At 33.5% G+C, this 22,679-nt stretch overlaps 1 protein-coding gene across 2 annotated transcripts in view; it reads right to left on the reverse strand.

The window, feature by feature from the left end:
* Positions 1-4,284: 4,284 nt before the first annotated feature.
* Positions 4,285-22,679, reverse strand: part of EFCAB13 (EF-hand calcium binding domain 13) — a 126,800-nt gene continuing 108,405 nt past the window's right edge. Inside the window, exons 22-23 of one of the 2 annotated variants that reach the window (XM_011973264.1) lie at positions 18,297-18,440; positions 4,285-4,876 (exon numbers count right to left, since the gene is read on the reverse strand). In XM_011973264.1, coding sequence (XP_011828654.1) covers positions 4,593-4,876; positions 18,297-18,440 — 428 coding nt within the window. In that variant the 3' untranslated portion in view covers positions 4,285-4,592. Of the gene's footprint in view, positions 4,877-14,551; positions 15,443-18,296; positions 18,441-22,679 lie in introns of those variants that run through there. The other variant, XM_011973266.1, reaches the window with a different exon arrangement.

Below are 22,679 nucleotides of genomic sequence, written 5' to 3' on the forward strand. Positions count from 1 at the left end.
GGCATTCAATAAATTCATCAGTGTTGGCCAATTCTCTGATAAAATCCTTAAAATGCACCACTTCATCTTTAAAAAGAAAAGAAGTAACAATTTAGATACTGCTGTTAAAATGGATTTGATGTTATAAAACCAGAGCTATAAAACATGAAAATAAAGTGGAGGAATGAATTATCTTGTGTTGTATCCAATATGCACATCAGATTCAAAATAAAAGTGGCCAGACATATACCTTTGAAAATAAGTTCCTTCAATACAAACTCATCAATTAAAAGATAGATAATTTCCTTGGGCATTTAAAGTTTCTTCTGACATACTCCAACTTTGTTAATTTAAAGTGAAATAATTACTCACCATTAGGATTAGTATTATCCAAAGTTTTCTGTATTTTATCATCTGTCAGATAGATTCCCATGGCATTTAAATTTTTCTGGAGACCAGAAATGGTTGTAACATCATTTTTGTGAATGTTGTTGTTGTAAAATTTATCTTCTGGGGAGAGATAATCACTTTCAGTTAGAAAGAAAGTTTCATGTTTCTCCTTTATATTTTAAAGATAGGTGGTTAAAATTTCCCAACATATGAAATTACACTTAAGAAAAATGACAGTATTATTTATTTGCATTTATTTATATCCTTCTCTGTTGCCAAAATAAGTTAACTGACAAAAAATAGATACCAAAAAAATACAAATGTAAGTGAAAAAATTTGGGGAAAGGAAGACAGCCATAAAAATAAGATAAAAAAGAGCAATAGACAAAATATATTTCATAAGGTCATATACACAAATTTTGTAACAATACCACATTTGTATACACTGAACAAAGCCTTCAAAGTAAATAAAGCAAAAACTGACAAAATTAAAGGGAGGAATAAATGATTCTACAGTGAGAACTGGGGATTTTAACACCTTGCTATCAGTAACTAATTGAGCAAGTAGAATAAAAAAACAGCAAGAATTAGAAGACCAGACCAATTTAGCAAACATTGTAACCTAACTGATATTTACAGAATGAGACCTAACAAGTGCAGAATGCACATTCTTTCAGGTACACACGGAACATTCACTTAGATAGACCATAACCAGGGCTATAAATAAATCTTAATTAATTTAAGAATTTAAATCATGCAAAATGTATTCTCTGGCCAAATGTATTAAATTGGAAATCAGTCTTGGCACAGTGGCTCACACCTATAATCCCAACACTTGGGGAAGGCAAGGCAGGACAAATGCTTGAGCCCAGGAGCTCAAGACCAGCCTGGAACACAAAATGAGACCCCATCTCTAGAGAAAAAATATTTAAAATTAGCCAAGCGTAGTGGTGTATGCCTGTAGTCCCAGTTACTTGCAAGGCTGAGGCAAGAGGTTGCTTGAGCCCAAGAGCTGGAGGCTGCAGTAAGCCATGATCATGCCACCTGCACTCCAGCCTAAGCAACAAGCAAGACCCTTTCCCTAAAACAAATAAATAAAGTAGAAATCAATAATAATTAAGATATCTAGAAAATGTCCCAATATTTGGAAATTAAAGACTACATTCCTAAATAACCTATACTTCAAAGAAAAAATTATTAGGTAAATTAGAAAATATTTTAGTAAATGACAAAGCACAACATAACAACGTTTGTGAGATGCAATGAACGACATATTAGGGGAAAATTTGCAGTTTTAAATGTTAGAAAAGAATAAAAATCAGTTATCTAAGCGTCTATCTTAGCAAGCTAGCAAAGAAGGGTAAACGAAGCCCAAAGTAAGCAAAGACCATATGATAGTAAAAATAAAAATATAAACCAATGAAAAAGAAAAACAAAAGAGAAAAATTAACAAAAATTAACAAAATCACCATTTGTGTAAAATTATTAATAAATTTAATAACCCCCTAGCAATACTGGTTACAAACAAAAAAGAGAAAACAGAAATTACAAACATCAGGAATGAAAAATAAGACATCACACTATAGACATTAAAAGGATAATAAGGGGATATTATGAACAACTTTATGACAATAAACCTGACAAATTACATAAAATAAACAAATTTTGACAAGACACAGTTCCACTTAGAGAAAGTACATTTCTTCTTTATGATACTTACAGAAAGATATATTGACAACTACAGAAAGATTTAGAACAGGGAGGCTCTAAACAGCTTTACATCCATTGAATAAATAGAGCTCAATATTTTAAATTTTCAGGAATAGACGGTGAATTCTACCAAACATTTAATGAAAACAATAATCATAATCATAATCATAAACTGATATGGTTTGGCTGTGTCCCCACCCAAATCTCACTTTGAATTGTAATAATCCTCACGTGTCAAGGGCGGGGCCCGGTGGAGATAATCAAATCATGGGGGCAGTGTCCCCATAAGTGAATAAGTCTCATGAGATCTGATGGCTTTATAAACGGGAGTTCCCCTGCACAAGCTCTCTTGCCTGCTGCCATGTAAGAGGCAACTTTGCTCCTCATTCGCCTTCCACCATGATTGTGAGGCCTCCCTAGCCACGTGGAACTGTGACTCAGTTAAACCTCTTTCTTTTATAAGTTACCCAGTCTCAGGTATTTCTTTATTAGCAGCATTAGAGCAGACTAATACACAAACTCTACCAGAAATAAAAGAGGGAGGGAAGACTTCCTAACTCATTTTATGAAGCCAGTATAACACTAACAAAAAAATCTGGAAAAGACACTAAAAAAAACTATAGACCAATATCCCTCATAAACATATACTCAAAAATCTTTAACAAAATATTAGAAAATCAATAAGGTTAAGAGCTCTGTCATATAACATGGTGACTACAGTTAATAATAACGTAAAATATTTTTGAAAATTGCTAAAAGATTTTAAGTGTTCTCATCACAAAAATAGGTATGTGAGGTAAAACATGTTAATTAGTTCAATTTAGCCATTCCACAATTTATGTACATATTTTGAATAATGCAATACACAGTACATACAATTTGTATTTGTCCACTTAAAAATTAAACTATAGTTAATAATGTACTCATAATATTAACTATAGTTAACTATAGTTAACTATAGTTAATAATGTATTCAATGTTCTCACTACAAAGAAATGATAAACATTTGAGCTGATGGTGTGAAAGGAAAATAAATCTCGGTATCCCAAAATCACTAAGCCAAAGGGAAAAGTCAAGCTGGGAACTGTGTCAGGCAAACCTGCCTCCCATTCTATTCCTAAAGGAGATAGCAACAGAGATTAAAAAAAAGAAGCAGCAGCAGCTACATAACTCCCTCACAATTTGCCCATAAGGAAATTCCCCACTTCAAGTTGTCTTCCCCCTGCCCTTCTGGACCAAACCAATGTACATCTTACATGTATTGATTGATATTTCATGTCTCCCTAAAATGTATAAAACCAAGCTGTGCCCCAACCACCTTGGGCACATATGTCAGGACCTCTTGAGTCTGTGTCATGGGCATGCCCTTAACCTTAGCAAAAATAAACTTTCTAAATTAATTGAATCCTGTTTCTGATATTTGGGGTTCACAATGGGTTGCTAATTACACTGATTTGATTATTATACAATGTATAAATGAAATAGCACATTGTACCCCATAAATATGTACAATTATATGTCAATTTAAAAATTTTTAAAAAACACTTCTAACATGTAGATTAACTTCTTGATTTATATTTATGATGAATCTTCAGCAAAATAGCAAAAGTAACCATCTTGATTTAATGTCCTAGTATTTTCTTCCCATATATGCATTGAATAACCTTAGGTGAGGACAATAAAATCAGTTAAACTGTAAGTTTAGAACAGCCCTAAGGGATAATTTTGCATAGCAGCTTTACTAATGGTACATTGTTGGTTCAACAAAATGTTGGTTACACACACACACACACACACATACACACACACACACACAACTTAGTGGGAAACAAACAGCCAAAGGGATCAGTACTTCAGCTTTGGGGGTACTCAAATAAAGCTTTATTTGAAATTTGTAATAGTGCAACCAGAACCAATCAGAATCCATTTTTTCTAGGAAGAGTTGGTAGTATAAATGAGAGTACAAATGAGAGTATATACTTTGTTTATACTCTCATATGAATGTATACATACATATACATTCAAGGTATATGTATGCAATGACTGCCCAACTCAAACCACTTCATATTTAATCATTTACATGATATTCCACAAAAGGCAAAACTATAGAGACAAAGAATTAATCAGTAGTTGCCAGGGGCTCAGGGTAGAGGAAGAAATGGATTACCAAAAGGGCATAAGAGACTTCTAGGGGGTAAAATAGTCTATATGTTGTATATAGTAAGGGTTACATTATATTATTTTTAAGAATCCAAAGAACTGTATGCCTAAAAAGGGTGAATTTTGCTATATGTACATTACACCTCAAAAAGCATGGATGTTTAAAAAATGAGATCAAGAGAGTTGCTGAAGATATGTAAGAACATAACAGATAGTGATAAAAATTCTACTGGACTTGTCAAAAGTTTTAAAAATTATTTTCTAGTAACTTCAGAAGTCAAATATGCATACTGAATAACCTCAAAGAATAATATATAATCTAGTAATTTTCTAGCACTACCAAGTAAGACTACCTAAAATTTTGAGTTTGGGTTAAGTTTAGCAATATTTGCCTTAGAATTCAAACAGAAGTTATGTAATCTAATCTTGTGTTGTTTCATATTCATATTGTATTCCTTCTTACTTACCTGTGCTTTAACTATTGAATCCTGTATTGTTTTTAACATGTAAACCACTGCTTGCCTTTCTAGATCTGGGCAATAATTACATATTAAATAAAACTTACCTGCAGGTTTAGGAATTGTCAATATATCGGAGAATTTAGTCATAAATTCTTGAATGGTAACCTTGCCACTTTCTGTAAGGCAAAGCATAATTTAATTAAATGGAAGAATTACTGTTTCAGAATTAAATAATATAGCTGAAGCTAATAGTCAAATTATAATAAAAGTTAGAAGCTTGAGAGTAAGGCTGGGCTATTTCTTCTCCCTTACCTATTGCATGCATATGATTATCAATTTCTGCTCATTCTATTTCCAAATACTTCTTGAATTTCCTGCTGCATTAACTAATACCTATGTTACTACAACAGCATCTTTAAAAACCTATGCCACCAGTCTCATCTTCTATTTATTTTCCATAGTATGTAAAGGGAAGTATTCCTCTTTAAAAAAAATTGATTATTCCTATGCATAAAACCCTTCAGTAGCTCCTACTTGCCTACAAAACTACAGAATAAATATAATACTGAGGAGGTGAGGGAGGGAAATGATAGACCAATATTACTCATACATGTGTTAAAGTATAAGTAAAATACTACTTGCAGGATTTGGCAGTACAACAGTGAAAATAAAATTCAAGATACTTTCAGAACATACATTCTTATTGACAGTGATACTGCTCTCAAGGGGGTAAAACTGGTTCTTAGGAGAAAAATATATCAGATATTACAATAGTTTGTGGCCATAGTACTTAAACAGATATATGACATATCTGTGGTGTTAAATTTTCATGGGGGGGTGGGGGATAATTAGGAACTAAAATGTCCATAAAGGCTTCTTAGGGGAGCGAGGAAATAAAGGTTAGAAACACTGCTTTAGTATGACAATAGACACCTAAATTTAATCTATCCACATAGTCTCCAAAAATTCATGCAAATTAACAAGTAAGGCAAGTAAAATAACCTATAGTCCATGCCTACAGTGTAACTAAGAGGCAGAATATTAAACATTTGTATTTGCATATAAGTCAGGAAATAAAAATCCAGGACCAGCACAGTCAGCTTCAGAGCCTAAGCCAAAGAGGAAACTCAGGCCAGACATGGTGGCTCATGCCTGTAATCCCAGCACTTTGGGAGGCTGAGGTGGGCAGATCACTTAAGGTCAGGAGTTCCAAACCAGCCAGGCCAACATGGTGAAACCTCATCTCTACTGAAAATACAAAAATTAGCCAGGTGTGGTGGCAGGAACCTGTAATCCCAGCTACTCGGGAGGCTGAGGCAGAAGAATTGCTTGCACCTTCAAGGTGGAGGTTGCAGTGAGCCGAGAATGTGCCACTGCACTCCAGCCTGGGTGACAGAGCAAGAATCTATCTAAAAAAAAAAAAAAAATGAGGAAACTCAAGTGACAATTTCATAGAAGAAAGAATAAAGAAATGTCTTTGTAATACAGAACATGGATAATATCAATGAGAGTTCACCCCTAAGAAGAGAGTCCCCTTGCTGAGCAGGGAAATACTGAGAACAAGTCAGAGAGCTGATGGATGAAAGCCTTAACCTCTGGGGAGATAAAAAAAAAAGAAGCTTGGAAATACAGGAGGCCAAAGATAGCAGTCTTGAGATGGTATATGAGGGAAGCAGAAAATTAGTGTTAGAACCTGGGTACAGGACAGATTCTGAAAGTGAATAGTATTTCATAAAGCTTGGTAGAAAAATCGCACTAGTTCACCAGTAATGGATCCAAACCAAGAAGAAATCCCTGATTTACCTGAAAAAGAGTTCAGGAAGTTAGTTATTAAGCTAATCAGGGAGGGACCAGAGAAAGGCAAAGCCCAATGCAAGGAAATCCAAAATATGATACAAGAAGTGAAGGGAGAAATAGTCAATGAAATAGCTTAAAGAAAAAAAACATCAAAAATTCAGGAAATTTTGGACACCCTTTTAGAAATGCAAAATGTTCTGGAAAGTCTCAGTAATAGAACTGAACAAGTAGAAGAAAGAAATTCAGAGTTCGAAGATAAGGTCTTCTAATTAACTCAATCCAACAAAGACAAAAAAAAAAAAAAGAAAATATGAAGAAAGCCTCCAAGAAGTCTGTGATCATGTTAAACAACCAAATCTAAGAATAATCAGTGTACCTGAGGAAGAAGAGAATTCTAAAAGCCTGGAAAACATATTTGGGGGAATAATCGAGGAAAACTTCCCTGGCCTTGCTAGAGGCCTAGATATCCAAATACAAGAAGCATAAAGAACACCTGGGAAATTCATAGCAAAACAATCTTCACCTAGGCACACTGTCATCAGGTTATCCAAAGTTAAGACGAAGGAAAGACTCTCAAGAGCTGTGAGACAGAAGCACCAGGTAACCTGTAAATGAAAACCTATCAAATTAACAGCAGATTTCTCAGCAGAAACCCTACAAGGTAGAAGGGATTAGGGCTCTATCTTCAGCCTCCTCAAACAAAACAATTATCAGCCAAGAATTTTATATCCAGTAAAACCAAGCATCATATATGAAGGAAAGATACAGTCTTTTTCAGACAAATGAATGCTAAGAGAATTTGCCATTACCACTACAAAAACTGCTAAAAGGAGCTCTAAATCTTGAAACAAATCCTGGAAACACATCAAAACAGAATGTCTTTGAGCACAAATTACACAGGACCTATGAAACAAAAATATGAGAAAAGCAAAAACAAAAAACAAAAAAACCAAAGTACACAGACAACAAAGAACATGATGAATGCAACCGTTCCTCACATTTCAATACTAACATTGAATGTCAAAGGCCTAAATGCTCAACTTAAAAGATACAGAACCGCAGAATGGGTAAGAACTCATCAATGAACCATCTGCTGCCTTCAGAAGACTCACCTAGTACATAAGGACTCAAATAAACTTAAAGTAAAGGGGTGGAAAAAGGCATTTCATGCAAATGGACACCAAAAGTGAGCAGAGGTAGCTATTCTTATATCAGACAAAGCAAACTTTAAAGCAACAGCAGTTAAAAGAGACAAAGAAGGACATTACATAATGGTAAAGGCCTTGTCCAACAGGAAAATATCACAATTCTACACATATATGTAGTTTACAAAACAATTACTAATAGACCTAAGAAATAAGGTAGAGAGCAACACAATAACAGTGGGGGACTTCAATACTCCACTGACAACACTAGACAGTTCATCAAGACAAAAAGTCAACAAAGAAACAATGGACTTAAACTATACCTTGGAACAAATGGATTTAACAGATGTATGCAGAACATTTCATCCAACAACTGCAGAAGACATGTTCTATTCACAGCGCATGGAACTTTCTCCAAGATAGACAATATGATAGGCCATAAAGCGAGCTTCAATAAATTTAAGAAAATTGAAATTAAATCAAGCACTCACTCTCACCACAATGGAATAAAACTGGAAATCAACTCCAAAAGGGACCTTCAAAACCATGCAAATACATGAAAATTTAAATAACCTGCTCCTGAATGAACCTTGGGTCAAAAATGAAATCAAGATGGAAATTTTAAAATTCTTTGAACTGAATGGCCATAATGACACAACTTATCAAAACCACTGGGATACAGCAAACGCAGTGCTAAGAGGAAAGTTCATAGCCTTAAATGCCTACATCAAAAAGACTGAAAGAACACAAACTGACACTCTAAGGTCACACCTCAAGGAACTAGAGAAGCAAGAACAAACCAAACCCAAACCCAGCAGAAGAAAGAAAATAACCAAGATCAGACCAGAGCTAAATGAAATGGAAACAAAAAAAATATAAAAGATAAATGAAACAAAAAGCTGATTCTTTAAAAAGAGAAATAAAATTGATAAACCACTGGTGAGATTAACCAAAGCAAGAAGAGAGAAAATCCAAATAACACCACTAAGAAACAAAACAGGAGATATTACAATTGACATCACTGAAATACAAAAGATCATTCAAGGCTACTATGAACACCCTTGTGCACATAAATCAGAAAACCTAGAAGACATGGATAAATTCCTGGAAAAATACAAGTCTCCTAGCTTAAATCAGGAATAATTAGGTATCCTGAACAGACCAATAATGAGCAGCAAGATTGAAATGGTAATTAAAAATTACCAACAAAAAAAAGTCCAGGACCAGAGGGATTCACAGCAGTAGACATTCAAAGAAGAATTGACACCAATCCTTTTGACACTATTCCACAAGACAGAGAAAGAAGGAACCCTCCCTAAATCATTCTATGAAGCCAGTATCACTCTAATACCAAAACCAAGACAGGACATAACTGAAAAAGAAAACTACAAACTGATATCCTTGATCAACATAGATGCTAAAATCCTTAACAAAATACTAGCTAACAGAATCCAACAACATATCAAAAAGATAATCCACTATGATTAAGTGGGTTTCATACCACGGATGCAGGGATAGTTTAACATACACAAGTCAATAAATGTGATACACCACATAAACAGAATTAAAAACAAAAATAACATGACCATGCAGAAAAAGCATTTGACAAATCTAGCATCTCTTTATGATTAAAACCCTCAGCAAAATAGGCATATGAGGGACATACCTTATTGTAATAAAAGCCGTCTATGACAAACCCACAGCCAACATAATACTGAATGGCAAAAAGTTGAAAGCATTCCCTCTGAGAACTGGAACAAGACAAGGATGACCACTCTCACCACTCCTCTTCAACATAGTACTGGAAGTCCTAGCCAGAGTAATAAGACAAGAGAAAGAAGGGCATCCAAACTGGTAAAAAGGAAGTCAAACTGTCACTATTTGCAGATGATATGATTATTTACCTCGAAAACCCTAAGGACTCCTCCTGAAGGCTCCTAGAACTGATAAAATAATTCAGCAAAGCATCCAGACACAAGATTACTGCACACAAATCAGCAGTTCTTCTATACACCAACAGTGACCAAGTGGAGAATCAAATCAAGAACTCAACCCCTTTTACAATAGCTGCAAAAAAAAAAAAAAAAACCTTAGGAATATACTGAACCAAGGAGTCAAAAGACCTACTTTTAGATTTTAAGGAATCTCCATGTTGTTTTCCATAGTGGTTTTATTAGTTTACACTCCCACCAGCAGCGTAAAAGTGTTCCCTTTTCACCACATCCATGCCGACATCTATTATTTTTTGATTTTTTAATTATGGCCATTCTTGTAGGAGTAAGGTGGTATCTTATTGTGGTTTTAATTTGCATTTCCCTGACAAATAGTGATGTTGTGCATTTTTTTCATATGTTTGTTGGCCATGTATTTCTTCTTTGGAGAACTGTCTATTCATGTCCTTTGCCCACTTTTTGATGGTTTTGTTTTTTTCTTGCTGACTTGAGTTCTTTGTAGATTCTTGATATTAGTCCTTTGTCAGATGTAGAGTTTGTGAATATTTTCTCTCATTCTGTGGGTTGTCTGTTTGCTGATTATTTCTTATGCTTTGCAGAAACTTTTTAGTTTAATTAAGTCCTATCTATTTATTTTTGTTTTGGTTGCATTTGCTTTTGGGTTCTTGGTCATGAACTCTTTGCCTAAGCCAATGTCTACAAGAGTTTTTCTAATGTTATATTCCATAATTTTTATGGTTTCAAATCTTAGATTTAAGTCTTTGATCCATCTTGAGCTGATTTTGTATAAGATGAGTGATGAGGATACAGTTTCATCTTTCTACAAGTGATTTGCCAATTATCCCCACACCATTTGTTGAATAGGGTGTCCTTTCTCTACTTCATGTTTTTGTTTGTTTTGTCAAAGATCAGTTGGCTGTATTTGGCTTTAATTCTGGGTTCCCTATTCTGTCCCATTGGTCTACATGCCTATTTTTATACCTGTACCATGCTGTTTTGATAACTGTTGCCTTGCAGTATAGTTTGAAGTCAGGTAATGTGATGCTCCAGATTTCTTCTTTTTGTTTAGTCTTTCTTTGGCCATGCAGGCTATTTTTTAGTTCCATATGAATTTCAGGACATTTTTCTAGTTATGTGAAGAATGATCATGGTACTTTGATGGGAATTGCATTGAATCTGTAGATTGCTTTTGGCAGTATTGTAATTTTCACAACACTGATTCCACACATCCATGACCATTTGTGTCACTGATGATCTCTTTTAGCAGTGTTTTGTAGTTTTCCTTGTAGAGGTCTTTCACCTCCTTAGTTCAGTATATTCCTAAGTATTTATTATTATTATTATTATTGTAGCTGTTATGAAGGGGATTGAGTTCTTGATTTGATTCTCAGCTTGGTCATTGTTGGTGTATAGCAGTGCTACTAATTTGTATGCACTGATTTTGTATCCTGAAACTTTACTGAATTCATTTATCAGATATAGGAGCATTCTGGATGAAGCTTGATGGTTTTCAGGGTATATGATCATATCATCAATGAAAAGTGACAGCTTGCCTTTCTCTTTACTGATTTGGATGCCATTTATTTCTTTCTCTTGTCTGATTGCTCTGGATAACACCAGACAGCAATTTCTGTGATATTTGACAAAGTTTTGATATTTGTAAACACAAATAAACAATAATCACAATAAAATAAGGAACACACTTATCACACCCAAAAGGATTTTATATCATTTTTGTCATATTTGTTTTGCTATTGTCTAAGAAATTGAGTAATTTTTAAAGTAAAAAATCCAAAAGACAAGGAAAGAGAAAAGGAAATATGGAACAGGTGGCTGAAATAGAAAGTACTAGTCAAATGGTAGATTTAAACCCAAATACTTTAGTAATCTACAAGTGTAAGTTAACTACATGGTTTAATTAAAAGACATATTACTAATTAATTAATGGGAGTGAAAGAATAAATCGTCCCTGCCGAAGAATTTCAAATAATTTTAAAATGTAGAAGGAAAGAGGGAAGTAGAAAATCAACATTAGAACAACACAGTAATAATTGCTACAGACTAGCAATTCATCTGCCGATGAATGCTAAAATTAGTGGGAGAAACTTAGAGGAGAAACAGAATACTTGCACAGTCTCAAAGTATCTCCTCCAAAATATTTATTAATTACTGTGGTTATTTTAACACATGTCCACAAATTCTTTGATACTCCTCCCTCCAGAAGAATAGCTTAATTTTCTTCTCCTTGAGCATGGGGCTAAACTTTGTGACTTGCATCTAACAAAAACTGTGAAAAAGGGAAACACAGTAACTTTACAACAAAAAAATATAGCAGACACCACTTCAAGTGATCAAGGTTAATATCATCAGTAACAAATCATGTTAATATAATGTATTATATGTTGCAATTAAAAGGGCACTTTACCTTTGGGGTATTCTTCCCAAAAGCCCATAACCCCAGGCTAGTCATGAGATAAACCCAAACTGAGGTTTTATACAAAATATCTGACCAATACTCTTCCAAAGTATCATGGTCACTAAATAGAAGGAAAGGCTGAGAAAGTGTCATAGACTAGAGAAGGCTAACAAGACATGACAACTAAATGCAACATGGTATCCCAGACTAGATCCTGAGACACTAAAGCACATTAGTGAAAATTAGTGAAATCCATATATATTCTGTAGTTCAATGAATAGTACTGTCCCAATATTAATATCTTTGTTTTAATAAATGTTACATGGTTATGTACGATGCTAACATTAGGGGAAGCTGGGTAGGGTACACAGGAACTCTGTACTATCTTTAAAACTCTTGTGTAAATGTAAACATTTCAAATAAAACAATTTTTAAGACACTAACAGGCTGGCAAAGCCATGTACTCTTCATGAGATATATCTAAAATATAAGGATACAGAAAGAATGAAAGTAAAATGACAAAAAAGATACGTTATCCCTAAAAGAAAAAATAGCCAATGTTGCTATACTAATATCAAGGTAGATGTTAAGATAAAAGGCATCATTAAAAACAAATATGAATACTTTATAATGAAATGTTCTATTAATTTGGATGATAGATCAGTTTTTTTGAGACAGGGTCTCACTTTGTCACCCAGGCTGGAATGAAGTGGTACAAATACAGCTTACTGCAGCCTAAACCTCCTGGGCTCAAGAATTCTTGCCTCAACCTCCCAAGTAGTTGAGACTACAGGCTCATGCTATCACACCAAGCTAATTTATTTATTTATTTTTTATTTTTGAGATGGATTCTCACTCTGTCGCCTAGTCTGGAATGCACTGGTGCGATCTCAGTTCACTGCAAGCTCCGCCTCCCAGGTTCATACCATTCTCCTGCCTCAGCCTCCCAAGTAGCTGGGACTACAGGCTCCCACCACCACGCCTGGCTAATTTTTTGTATTTTTAGTAGAGGCAGGGTTTCATTGTGTTACCCAGGATGGTCTTGATCTCCTGACCTCGTGATCCACCCGCTTTGGCCTCCCAAAGTGCTGGGATTATAGGTGTGAGCCACCGCACCCGGCCCACACCTAGCTAATTTTTGTACTTTTTGTAAAGACAGGGTTTCACCATCTTGCCCAGACCGGTCTCGAACTCCTGAGCTCAAGTGATCCGCCTGCCTCAGCCTTCCAAAGTGCTGGGATTACAGGCATGAATCACAATGCCCAGCCTTAATTGTAAGTCAGCATATTAACAACATGGGCTAAAAACTATAGACAGCAAACACTGACAGAATTAAAAGGAGAAGTAGACAAATACATAATCATTGTATAAAATTGTAGAAGATTTTAGAACAACTGTTTCAGTAACTATTGAACAAAGAAATAAAACATCAGTAAGAATATAAAAAAATTTGAATTTGACAATAAATCTGATCTAATATATAGAACATTCCTACCCAACCCAACTACAGACTATATATTCTTCTCAATCACATAAAATATTTACCAAAATTATCATAGTCAATAAATCAACTCTCAACAAACTTCAAAAGACTAAAATCAGAGTATGCTCATTGACCACAATGCAATTAAACTAGAAATTAATGATGTAATGATTATAAAACCTCAAATTTTTGGAAATTAAGAAACATACTTCTACAATCATGAGTTGAAGAAGAAATGACAACAGAAATCAGAAAAATTTTGACCTGAACAATAATTAAAATACTATACATCAAAACTTGTAGAATGTAGTTAAATGAATGTTTTGAGGAAATTTTGCTGTGAGGTATGTATTACAAACAAAAAAAAATCCTTAAAATAATTGAGCTAAATATTCATCACTAGAAATCGGGATATATTCACCCTAGGGAAGTTGACTGAAAAAAGGAAAAAAAAGAGTTAAAGAAAAAAAAAAAAAAAACAAAGAAAACGTAGATGTTAGGATATAGTGGGAAGGAGATAAAAAAGGGGTTGGTTAACGGGTACAAAATACAGTTAGAAGGAATAAGATCTGGTGTTCAGTAGCACAATACAGTGAGTATAGTTAATAATTTACTTTACATTTCAAAATAACTAAAAGAATGAAATTGGAATGTTTCTAATACAAAGAACTGATAATGCTTGAGGTGACAGATAACCCAACTATCCTGATTTGATCATTATATATTGTATATTTGTATCAAAATGTCACACATACCCCATAAATGTGTATAATAATTATGTATCCATAAAAATTAGAAATAAAAGAATTGTAATAAGTTAGCATATAGTAATCACTTATCAGCCTTTTGGCTAAGATCAAGTGTAGACATTACAGTAAAGACAAAAGCAAAAAATAATAAAGAGGAAATAAATTTTTAAAAGGGTCAATCAAGATAAAGGTTGAATTTTTTACAAGATTAATAAGATTCAAAACTCTGTGAAGTTCAATCGAGGGTAAAAAAAGAAGCTACAATCCACTAATTTTGAGAATTAAAATGAGGATAGCATTACAGCTATGTCAGATGTCAAAAAGAGAACAACTTTATTCAATACATTTGAAAAGGCAGATCTAATGAACAAATTCCTCTAAAAGCACAGCTTGCCAAAACTAACAAGAAAATAAAATACCTTGTTAATCCTATTCATTTAAAGACATTAAATAAATAATCCAAAGCCTTTCACAAAAAGAACTCTTGGCCAACATGGCTTCATGAATTCTACTCAACATTCAAGGAAGAAAAAAGTCTCTTCTAAAAAACATAAAAAAAAGAATACTCCCCAACTCATTTTAAGAACCCATCATGGATAATATTCAGCTATACCTGTCATTAAAATAGTAAATTTATTTTTTATATTTATAGATATCTGCTGCCCTGAGCCACCACTATGTGTAACACCCCACAGTATCCCTGGATATCACCATAATTCACCTTCCAAAAACCAAAAGGGCCTCCAGGACCCCGTTTTACTCTACATGTCGCATTCTGATTGACCACTGCCCATGTCAGTCAGTTCACAAAATAATCTCACCCTCTAGGTACCATCAGTGGACTCACACAGGGATAAGATGAGCTCTGACTTCCCCATTTGTTTGGCTCAATGAAGCTCAGGGTTGGCACACCTGTAGGGGCAGTACCAGTGTCCAGCAGTCATCCCACTTCAGCTTCCACTGGATACCCCCCATCCCTGTGTGTCCTACCCATAGACCTTCCACCCCTCTGGTAGAGGATGGTCCTTATAAGATAGATGCATTGAAACTACTAACCATGTTCAGGTACATGTCTTAACATTACAGAAAGTATAGCATTAGCTGTATGAAGGTCCTTGTCCATCAATAACGTCTTGAGGTCAGAGACATCAATTAGATCATTCTGGAGAATTTGGGTAGCAGCTAAGAGTATCTGTGTAGCTGCAGAAAGAGAGCAAAAGTAAACGTTTCCACAGCAGAAACAGAGCATATGTTATTAGTTATCACTTAATAGACTCAGGTTGCATAAAATATGAAGATCTGATTCTAGAATTTTACATGGAACAATTTGTAGAGTTTTAAAAACTAGAGTGCATTATAATAGCTAACAGTCACAGGGCACTTACTAAGTGCTAGCCACTGTTTCAAGCAATTTCACTTTACCAAATTACAAATGTCCTTATAATAATCCCAAGATAGGCATTTTCATCCCTGTTTTTCAGATGAAAATACTGAGGTTAGCAAAATTAAGTGACTTACCAAATAATATATTGGTAGTAAGTGGCAGGGACAGGATTTAAGTACAGACCCTATAGTTCCAAAGCCCATCCTCTTAACCACTGTGCCTTTCAAGTAGAAACATATAGGTAGTCAACCTTTATCCCTTGAGCCACATATTACTTCATATGTGGCCCTGAAATCATTGCAAAGCATTACAAATAATCTTTAAATCAAAATTATCTTTCATTATTTAACTTAAAGTTATGTTACCTTAAAATGATTAAACTGATAAATAACCTATAAGCATAATTTTGTTCTAAGAAATTAACTGGATATTAATATTGTGAAAAATAACTACTTCAGTCCTTTGTTGACATGGGTAGCTGCTTCTTCCACTTCTTAGTCAATCTGGTCCCAGTTGAGAATATTGTATAAATAAAATAACTTACAGGTGAAATAGAAGGTATAGCTGGTTGGATGTAAGAGCACAAACCATGCTCCAATGTGATCCAACAATAATACTACCTTCCATTTATAAGGCAACTACCACAAGATAAGCACTATGTTAGAGACTTAACATTTAATACCTGGCCAAATAATCAAAGAAGATAAAGGTAAAATATGGATATTGGGAAGCATTCAAAGACTCAAAAATTACATATCCCATGTTGTTTTACTTTGGAACCTAACGCAAAATGTGCTTCAGCAAAATAAAGGAGTAAATCATGACAGGGATTCAAGAAACATGTGAGCCATAGAATACTACTAAAGAGAAATTCTGGGATGACAGCTGTTTAGTGGGTGTAGGGGAGAAACAATTCAAATCAGAGCATCTAAAGTACATAAAACTGTGTTTGAGTATTTTGAAAATGTCAATATTCAAACATTTTTTATTATGATTTCAAAAATCATAGTCAATGTTTGACTAACATTTCAAACATGATTGTGCCAGAAATGTTCAAAGTCCAAGAAGTGAAATTACCTATGCAACATCATACAACCGGTCAGTAGGAAAAAAAAATCCAAGTACCTAAAATATGACTACAATGTTGTTTTTCATATGCACACACCACCAATTTGCAACACTTTTTTTAAAGCTTTTAAACATTGTTTTTATTTCTAAACAATCTCAAACTCTCAGAAAAGTTGCAAGTACAGTACAAAAATTTTTTGTCTGAAACATGAGAAAAAGTAATAGGTCTATAGGAAAATACATACGTTTTTTTAAAAGATAATTGTTAACTCCAGGAGAAAGAGGAGGCAAGAGATTGCACATGCAAAGAGGCATGGAGGTAATGAGATGACTACTGACTCATCAATGAGCTATTTTGAACAGTCATAATACTACTAATTAAACACTGACTACTGATTTAACCAAAAACTGTGATAGAATTACATTTTTACACACTTGACTCTATAACTTTGTAATCTACCTAATACAGAGGCATGGTCTCAATTCTTACATCTATAGAAGCATTATTAGCCTATTATCCTTTTGAGCATTAAGGTTCTCTTCTTTAAAAAAAGGAATTAACACTGTGAAGATTGGATCCTAAAGAAGCTAGCACTCAAAATGGACCCAACTACGTACACCATTTGAATGAAAAGGATTCCAATGCCTGGATATAAAAGCAAAATGTGTTTCAAATTCCATTGATATTCTAAAGAAGAAAAGGATAATAAGAAAACTTACATTACTTTTCCAGTAGCACTCAGACAGTAATTACTATGGTAACCTATGCCATATAACAAAGTTATTGGCCAATTGTGTTCTAATTCTGAACCTACTCAATTTTTCAAAATGTAATATATAGAAGGCATAAAATTCAATTTATAGCACTGAATTTTCGAAAAGGAAATCTATTGATTTAATAAAAATGTGATATATTTACATTTTGCATCTCTTGACTTTGTAACTTTTTAATCAGTAGCTACTATAGGGAAATGGTTTTGCTTAATTCTTACAACTATCATATTATATAGGCATTATTATCCTTATTTTGAGGAAAAGAAAACTGAGAGTAAGAGAATATATCTAATTTTTCAGGGCCAGTAATTACTATAGTAATCCACATTATATAATAAGGTTATTTATCCATTAAGTTCTTATGATAGTAAACCTATACAACTTTTTAAAATGTGAAATATTTAAGGTGAAAAGTTCAATTTACATCAGTGAACTTAGAGACTTTGGAGACCAAACCACTCATGTGGAAAATGATCTAAAATCCAAAGAAGTGAAATTACCTAACAAAATCCAGGTACCTAAAATTTGACTACAATGTTATTTTCCGTATACGCATCACCAATTGGCAACCCTTTTAAAAAAATTCTTTAACTTTTTTATTTTTAAACAATCTCAAACCCTCAGAAAAGTTGCAAGTACAGTACAAAATTTTATCTGAAATATTGAAGCTCAGGGTTGGCACACCTGTAGGGGCAGTACCAGTGTCCAGCAGTCATCCCACTTCAGCTTCCACTGGATACCCTCCATCCCTGTGTGTCCTACCCATAGACCTTCCACCCCTCTGGTAGAGGATGGTCCTTATAAGATAGATGCATTGAAACTACTAACCATGTTCAGGTACATGTCTTAACATTACAGAAAGTATAGCATTAGCTGTATGAAGGTCCTTGTCCATCAATAACGTCTTGAGGTCAGAGACATCAATTAGATCATTCTGGAGAATTTGGGTAGCAGCTAAGAGTATCTGTGTAGCTGCAGAAAGAGAGCAAAAGTAAACGTTTCCACAGCAGAAACAGAGCATATGTTATTAGTTATCACTTAATAGACTCAGGTTGCATAAAATATGAAGATCTGATTCTAGAATTTTACATGGAACAATTTGTAGAGTTTTAAAAACAGAGTGCATTATAATAGCTAACAGTCACAGGGCACTTACTAAGTGCTAGCCACTGTTTCAAGCAATTTCACTTTACCAAATTACAAATGTCCTTATAATAATCCCAAGATAGGCATTTTCATCCCTGTTTTTCAGATGAAAACACTGAGGTTAGCAAAATTAAGTGACTTACCAAATAATATATTGGTAGTGTGGCAGGGACAGGATTTAAGTACAGACCCTATAGTTCCAAAGCCCATCCTCTTAACCACTGTGCCTTTCAAGTAGAAACATATAGGTAGTCAACCTTTATCCCTTGAGCCACATATTACTTCATATGTGGCCCTGAAATCATTGCAAAGCATTACAAATAATCTTTAAATCAAAATTATCTTTCATTATTTAACTTAAAGTTATGTTACCTTAAAATGATTAAACTGATAAATAACCTATAAGCATAATTTTGTTCTAAGAAATTAACTGGATATTAATATTGTGAAAAATAACTACTTCAGTCCTTTGTTGACATGGGTAGCTGCTTCTTCCACTTCTTAGTCAATCTGGTCCCAGTTGAGAATATTGTATAAATAAAATAACTTACAGGTGAAATAGAAGGTATAGCTGGTTGGATGTAAGAGCACAAACCATGCTCCAATGTGATCCAACAATAATACTACCTTCCATTTATAAGGCAACTACCACAAGATAAGCACTATGTTAGAGACTTAACATTTAATACCTGGCCAAATAATCAAAGAAGATAAAGGTAAAATATGGATATTGGGAAGCATTCAAAGACTCAAAAATTACATATCCCATGTTGTTTTACTTTGGAACCTAACGCAAAATGTGCTTCAGCAAAATAAAGGAGTAAATCATGACAGGGATTCAAGAAACATGTGAGCCATAGAATACTACTAAAGAGAAATTCTGGGATGACAGCTGTTTAGTGGGTGTAGGGGAGAAACAATTCAAATCAGAGCATCTAAAGTACATAAAACTGTGTTTGAGTATTTTGAAAATGTCAATATTCAAACATTTTTTATTATGATTTCAAAAATCATAGTCAATGTTTGACTAACATTTCAAACATGATTGTGCCAGAAATGTTCAAAGTCCAAGAAGTGAAATTACCTATGCAACATCATACAACCGGTCAGTAGGAAAAAAAAATCCAAGTACCTAAAATATGACTACAATGTTGTTTTTCATATGCACACACCACCAATTTGCAACACTTTTTTTAAAGCTTTTAAACATTGTTTTTATTTCTAAACAATCTCAAACTCTCAGAAAAGTTGCAAGTACAGTACAAAAATTTTTTGTCTGAAACATGAGAAAAAGTAATAGGTCTATAGGAAAATACATACGTTTTTTTAAAAGATAATTGTTAACTCCAGGAGAAAGAGGAGGCAAGAGATTGCACATGCAAAGAGGCATGGAGGTAATGAGATGACTACTGACTCATCAATGAGCTATTTTGAACAGTCATAATACTACTAATTAAACACTGACTACTGATTTAACCAAAAACTGTGATAGAATTACATTTTTACACACTTGACTCTATAACTTTGTAATCTACCTAATACAGAGGCATGGTCTCAATTCTTACATCTATAGAAGCATTATTAGCCTATTATCCTTTTGAGCATTAAGGTTCTCTTCTTTAAAAAAAGGAATTAACACTGTGAAGATTGGATCCTAAAGAAGCTAGCACTCAAAATGGACCCAACTACGTACACCATTTGAATGAAAAGGATTCCAATGCCTGGATATAAAAGCAAAATGTGTTTCAAATTCCATTGATATTCTAAAGAAGAAAAGGATAATAAGAAAACTTACATTACTTTTCCAGTAGCACTCAGACAGTAATTACTATGGTAACCTATGCCATATAACAAAGTTATTGGCCAATTGTGTTCTAATTCTGAACCTACTCAATTTTTCAAAATGTAATATATAGAAGGCATAAAATTCAATTTATAGCACTGAATTTTCGAAAAGGAAATCTATTGATTTAATAAAAATGTGATATATTTACATTTTGCATCTCTTGACTTTGTAACTTTTTAATCAGTAGCTACTATAGGGAAATGGTTTTGCTTAATTCTTACAACTATCATATTATATAGGCATTATTATCCTTATTTTGAGGAAAAGAAAACTGAGAGTAAGAGAATATATCTAATTTTTCAGGGCCAGTAATTACTATAGTAATCCACATTATATAATAAGGTTATTTATCCATTAAGTTCTTACGATAGTAAACCTATACAACTTTTTAAAATGTGAAATATTTAAGGCGAAAAGTTCAATTTACATCAGTGAACTTAGAGACTTTGGAGACCAAACCACTCATGTGGAAAATGATCTAAAATCCAAAGAAGTGAAATTACCTAACAAAATCCAGGTACCTAAAATTTGACTACAATGTTATTTTCCGTATACGCATCACCAATTGGCAACCCTTTAAAAAAAATTCTTTAACTTTTTTATTTTTAAACAATCTCAAACCCTCAGAAAAGTTGCAAGTACAGTACAAAATTTTATCTGAAATATCTGAATGTAAATAGCCAACAAAATGCCCCCTCACCATTAACTGTATTATTGTGTATTTTCTCCAAAGAGAACATTCTCCTACATAATAAAAACACAATCATCAAAATTAGGAAATTATTACATTGATACAATAATGTCATCTAATTCTCAAACCCATTCACATTCTGCTAATTGTCCTGGTAATATCATTTTTAGCAAAATGATACATATTTTGTGAATGCTATAAAGAAGGCACCAGGATTAACTTTTTTATAAATGAACATTCAATTGAAATAACCTCATTTATTTAAAAGGCCATCCTTTCCTTGCTCCACTGCAGTGGTACCTTTGTTGTAAAGGAGATGGGCATATTATGTGTAGATCTCTTTCTGGACTCTGTATTCTACTCTATTGGTTTCTGTGTCAATACCACACCATTTTAATTACAGTAACTTTGTTATAAATCTTGATGTAAAGCAACGTGAGTTTTACAACTTTGTCTTCTTGAACTTTGCCCTGGCTCTTTTGGTCCTTTGCATTTATTCTCATATTTAAAATCAGATTGTCAGTTTCTATAAAATTATGCTGGACTTTTGATTGGGATTGCATTGAATATATAGCTCAAATTGGTGATAACCGAAAGCATATTGAAACTACAAAACATAATGTATCTCTCCATTTATTTAGGTTTTTCTTTAAATTTTGTCAAATTGTTTTGTAGTTTTCTGTTTAAAAATTATAAACTTGTTTCACTAGTTACTCCTAAATATTTACTTTTTTGTACCATTGCAAATCATATCTTTATTTTCATTTTATAATTGTTTGTGGCAAACTACAGAAATACAATTTTTGAACATAGAATTATAATTTTAAATTGATCATGTATCAAGCAGCTCTGGTAAATTTGCTCATTAACTGAAATACAATAATATAATAACCAGTGTACAGTTTCATGTTTTTCTGCCTATTAATTATATTGCCAATGAATAATGGAAGTTATATTTCTTCTCTTTTAATTCTTATCTTTCTTATTCTGTTTTGCCTGTGGTACTGGCTAGGACGTTCATACACTGTTGAACAGAAGTGATGATAGTAGACATTCTTGTCTCATTCCCAATCTCCGTGGGCAAGAATTTAAAATTTTCCTTTAAACATGATTGTTGTAGGTTTCTGTAAGTATCCCTTAATATGAAAGGGTGTTGAATTTGATCAAATATGTTTTCTACATCTGTTAAGATAATTTTTCTTCCTCCTTTATTTTGTAATATGGAGAATTACACTTTAATTTTTGTTAATTAATACCAATACTGCCCTCCTAAAAATAACTCAACTTGCGATATATCTTTCCTTTTTATATATCACTAGATTTCATTTGATCCTATTTTATTAAAGCTTTTCCCATTTGTGGTCATGATGGGGACCGAATTATAATTTGGTCCTCATGTAAGGTTTTTATATGAAGATTACATAGGCCTCATAAAACGAGGTTGGAAATATTCTTCCTGCTTCTAAACTCTGAAGGAGTTTATGTAAGAATGGTACTATATCCTTTTTAAATTTTTTTTTTTTTTTTT

This window comes from Mandrillus leucophaeus, unplaced genomic scaffold (assembly GCF_000951045.1).
Source record: "Mandrillus leucophaeus isolate KB7577 unplaced genomic scaffold, Mleu.le_1.0 Scaffold1362, whole genome shotgun sequence".
Taxonomy (NCBI): Eukaryota; Metazoa; Chordata; class Mammalia; order Primates; family Cercopithecidae; genus Mandrillus; species Mandrillus leucophaeus.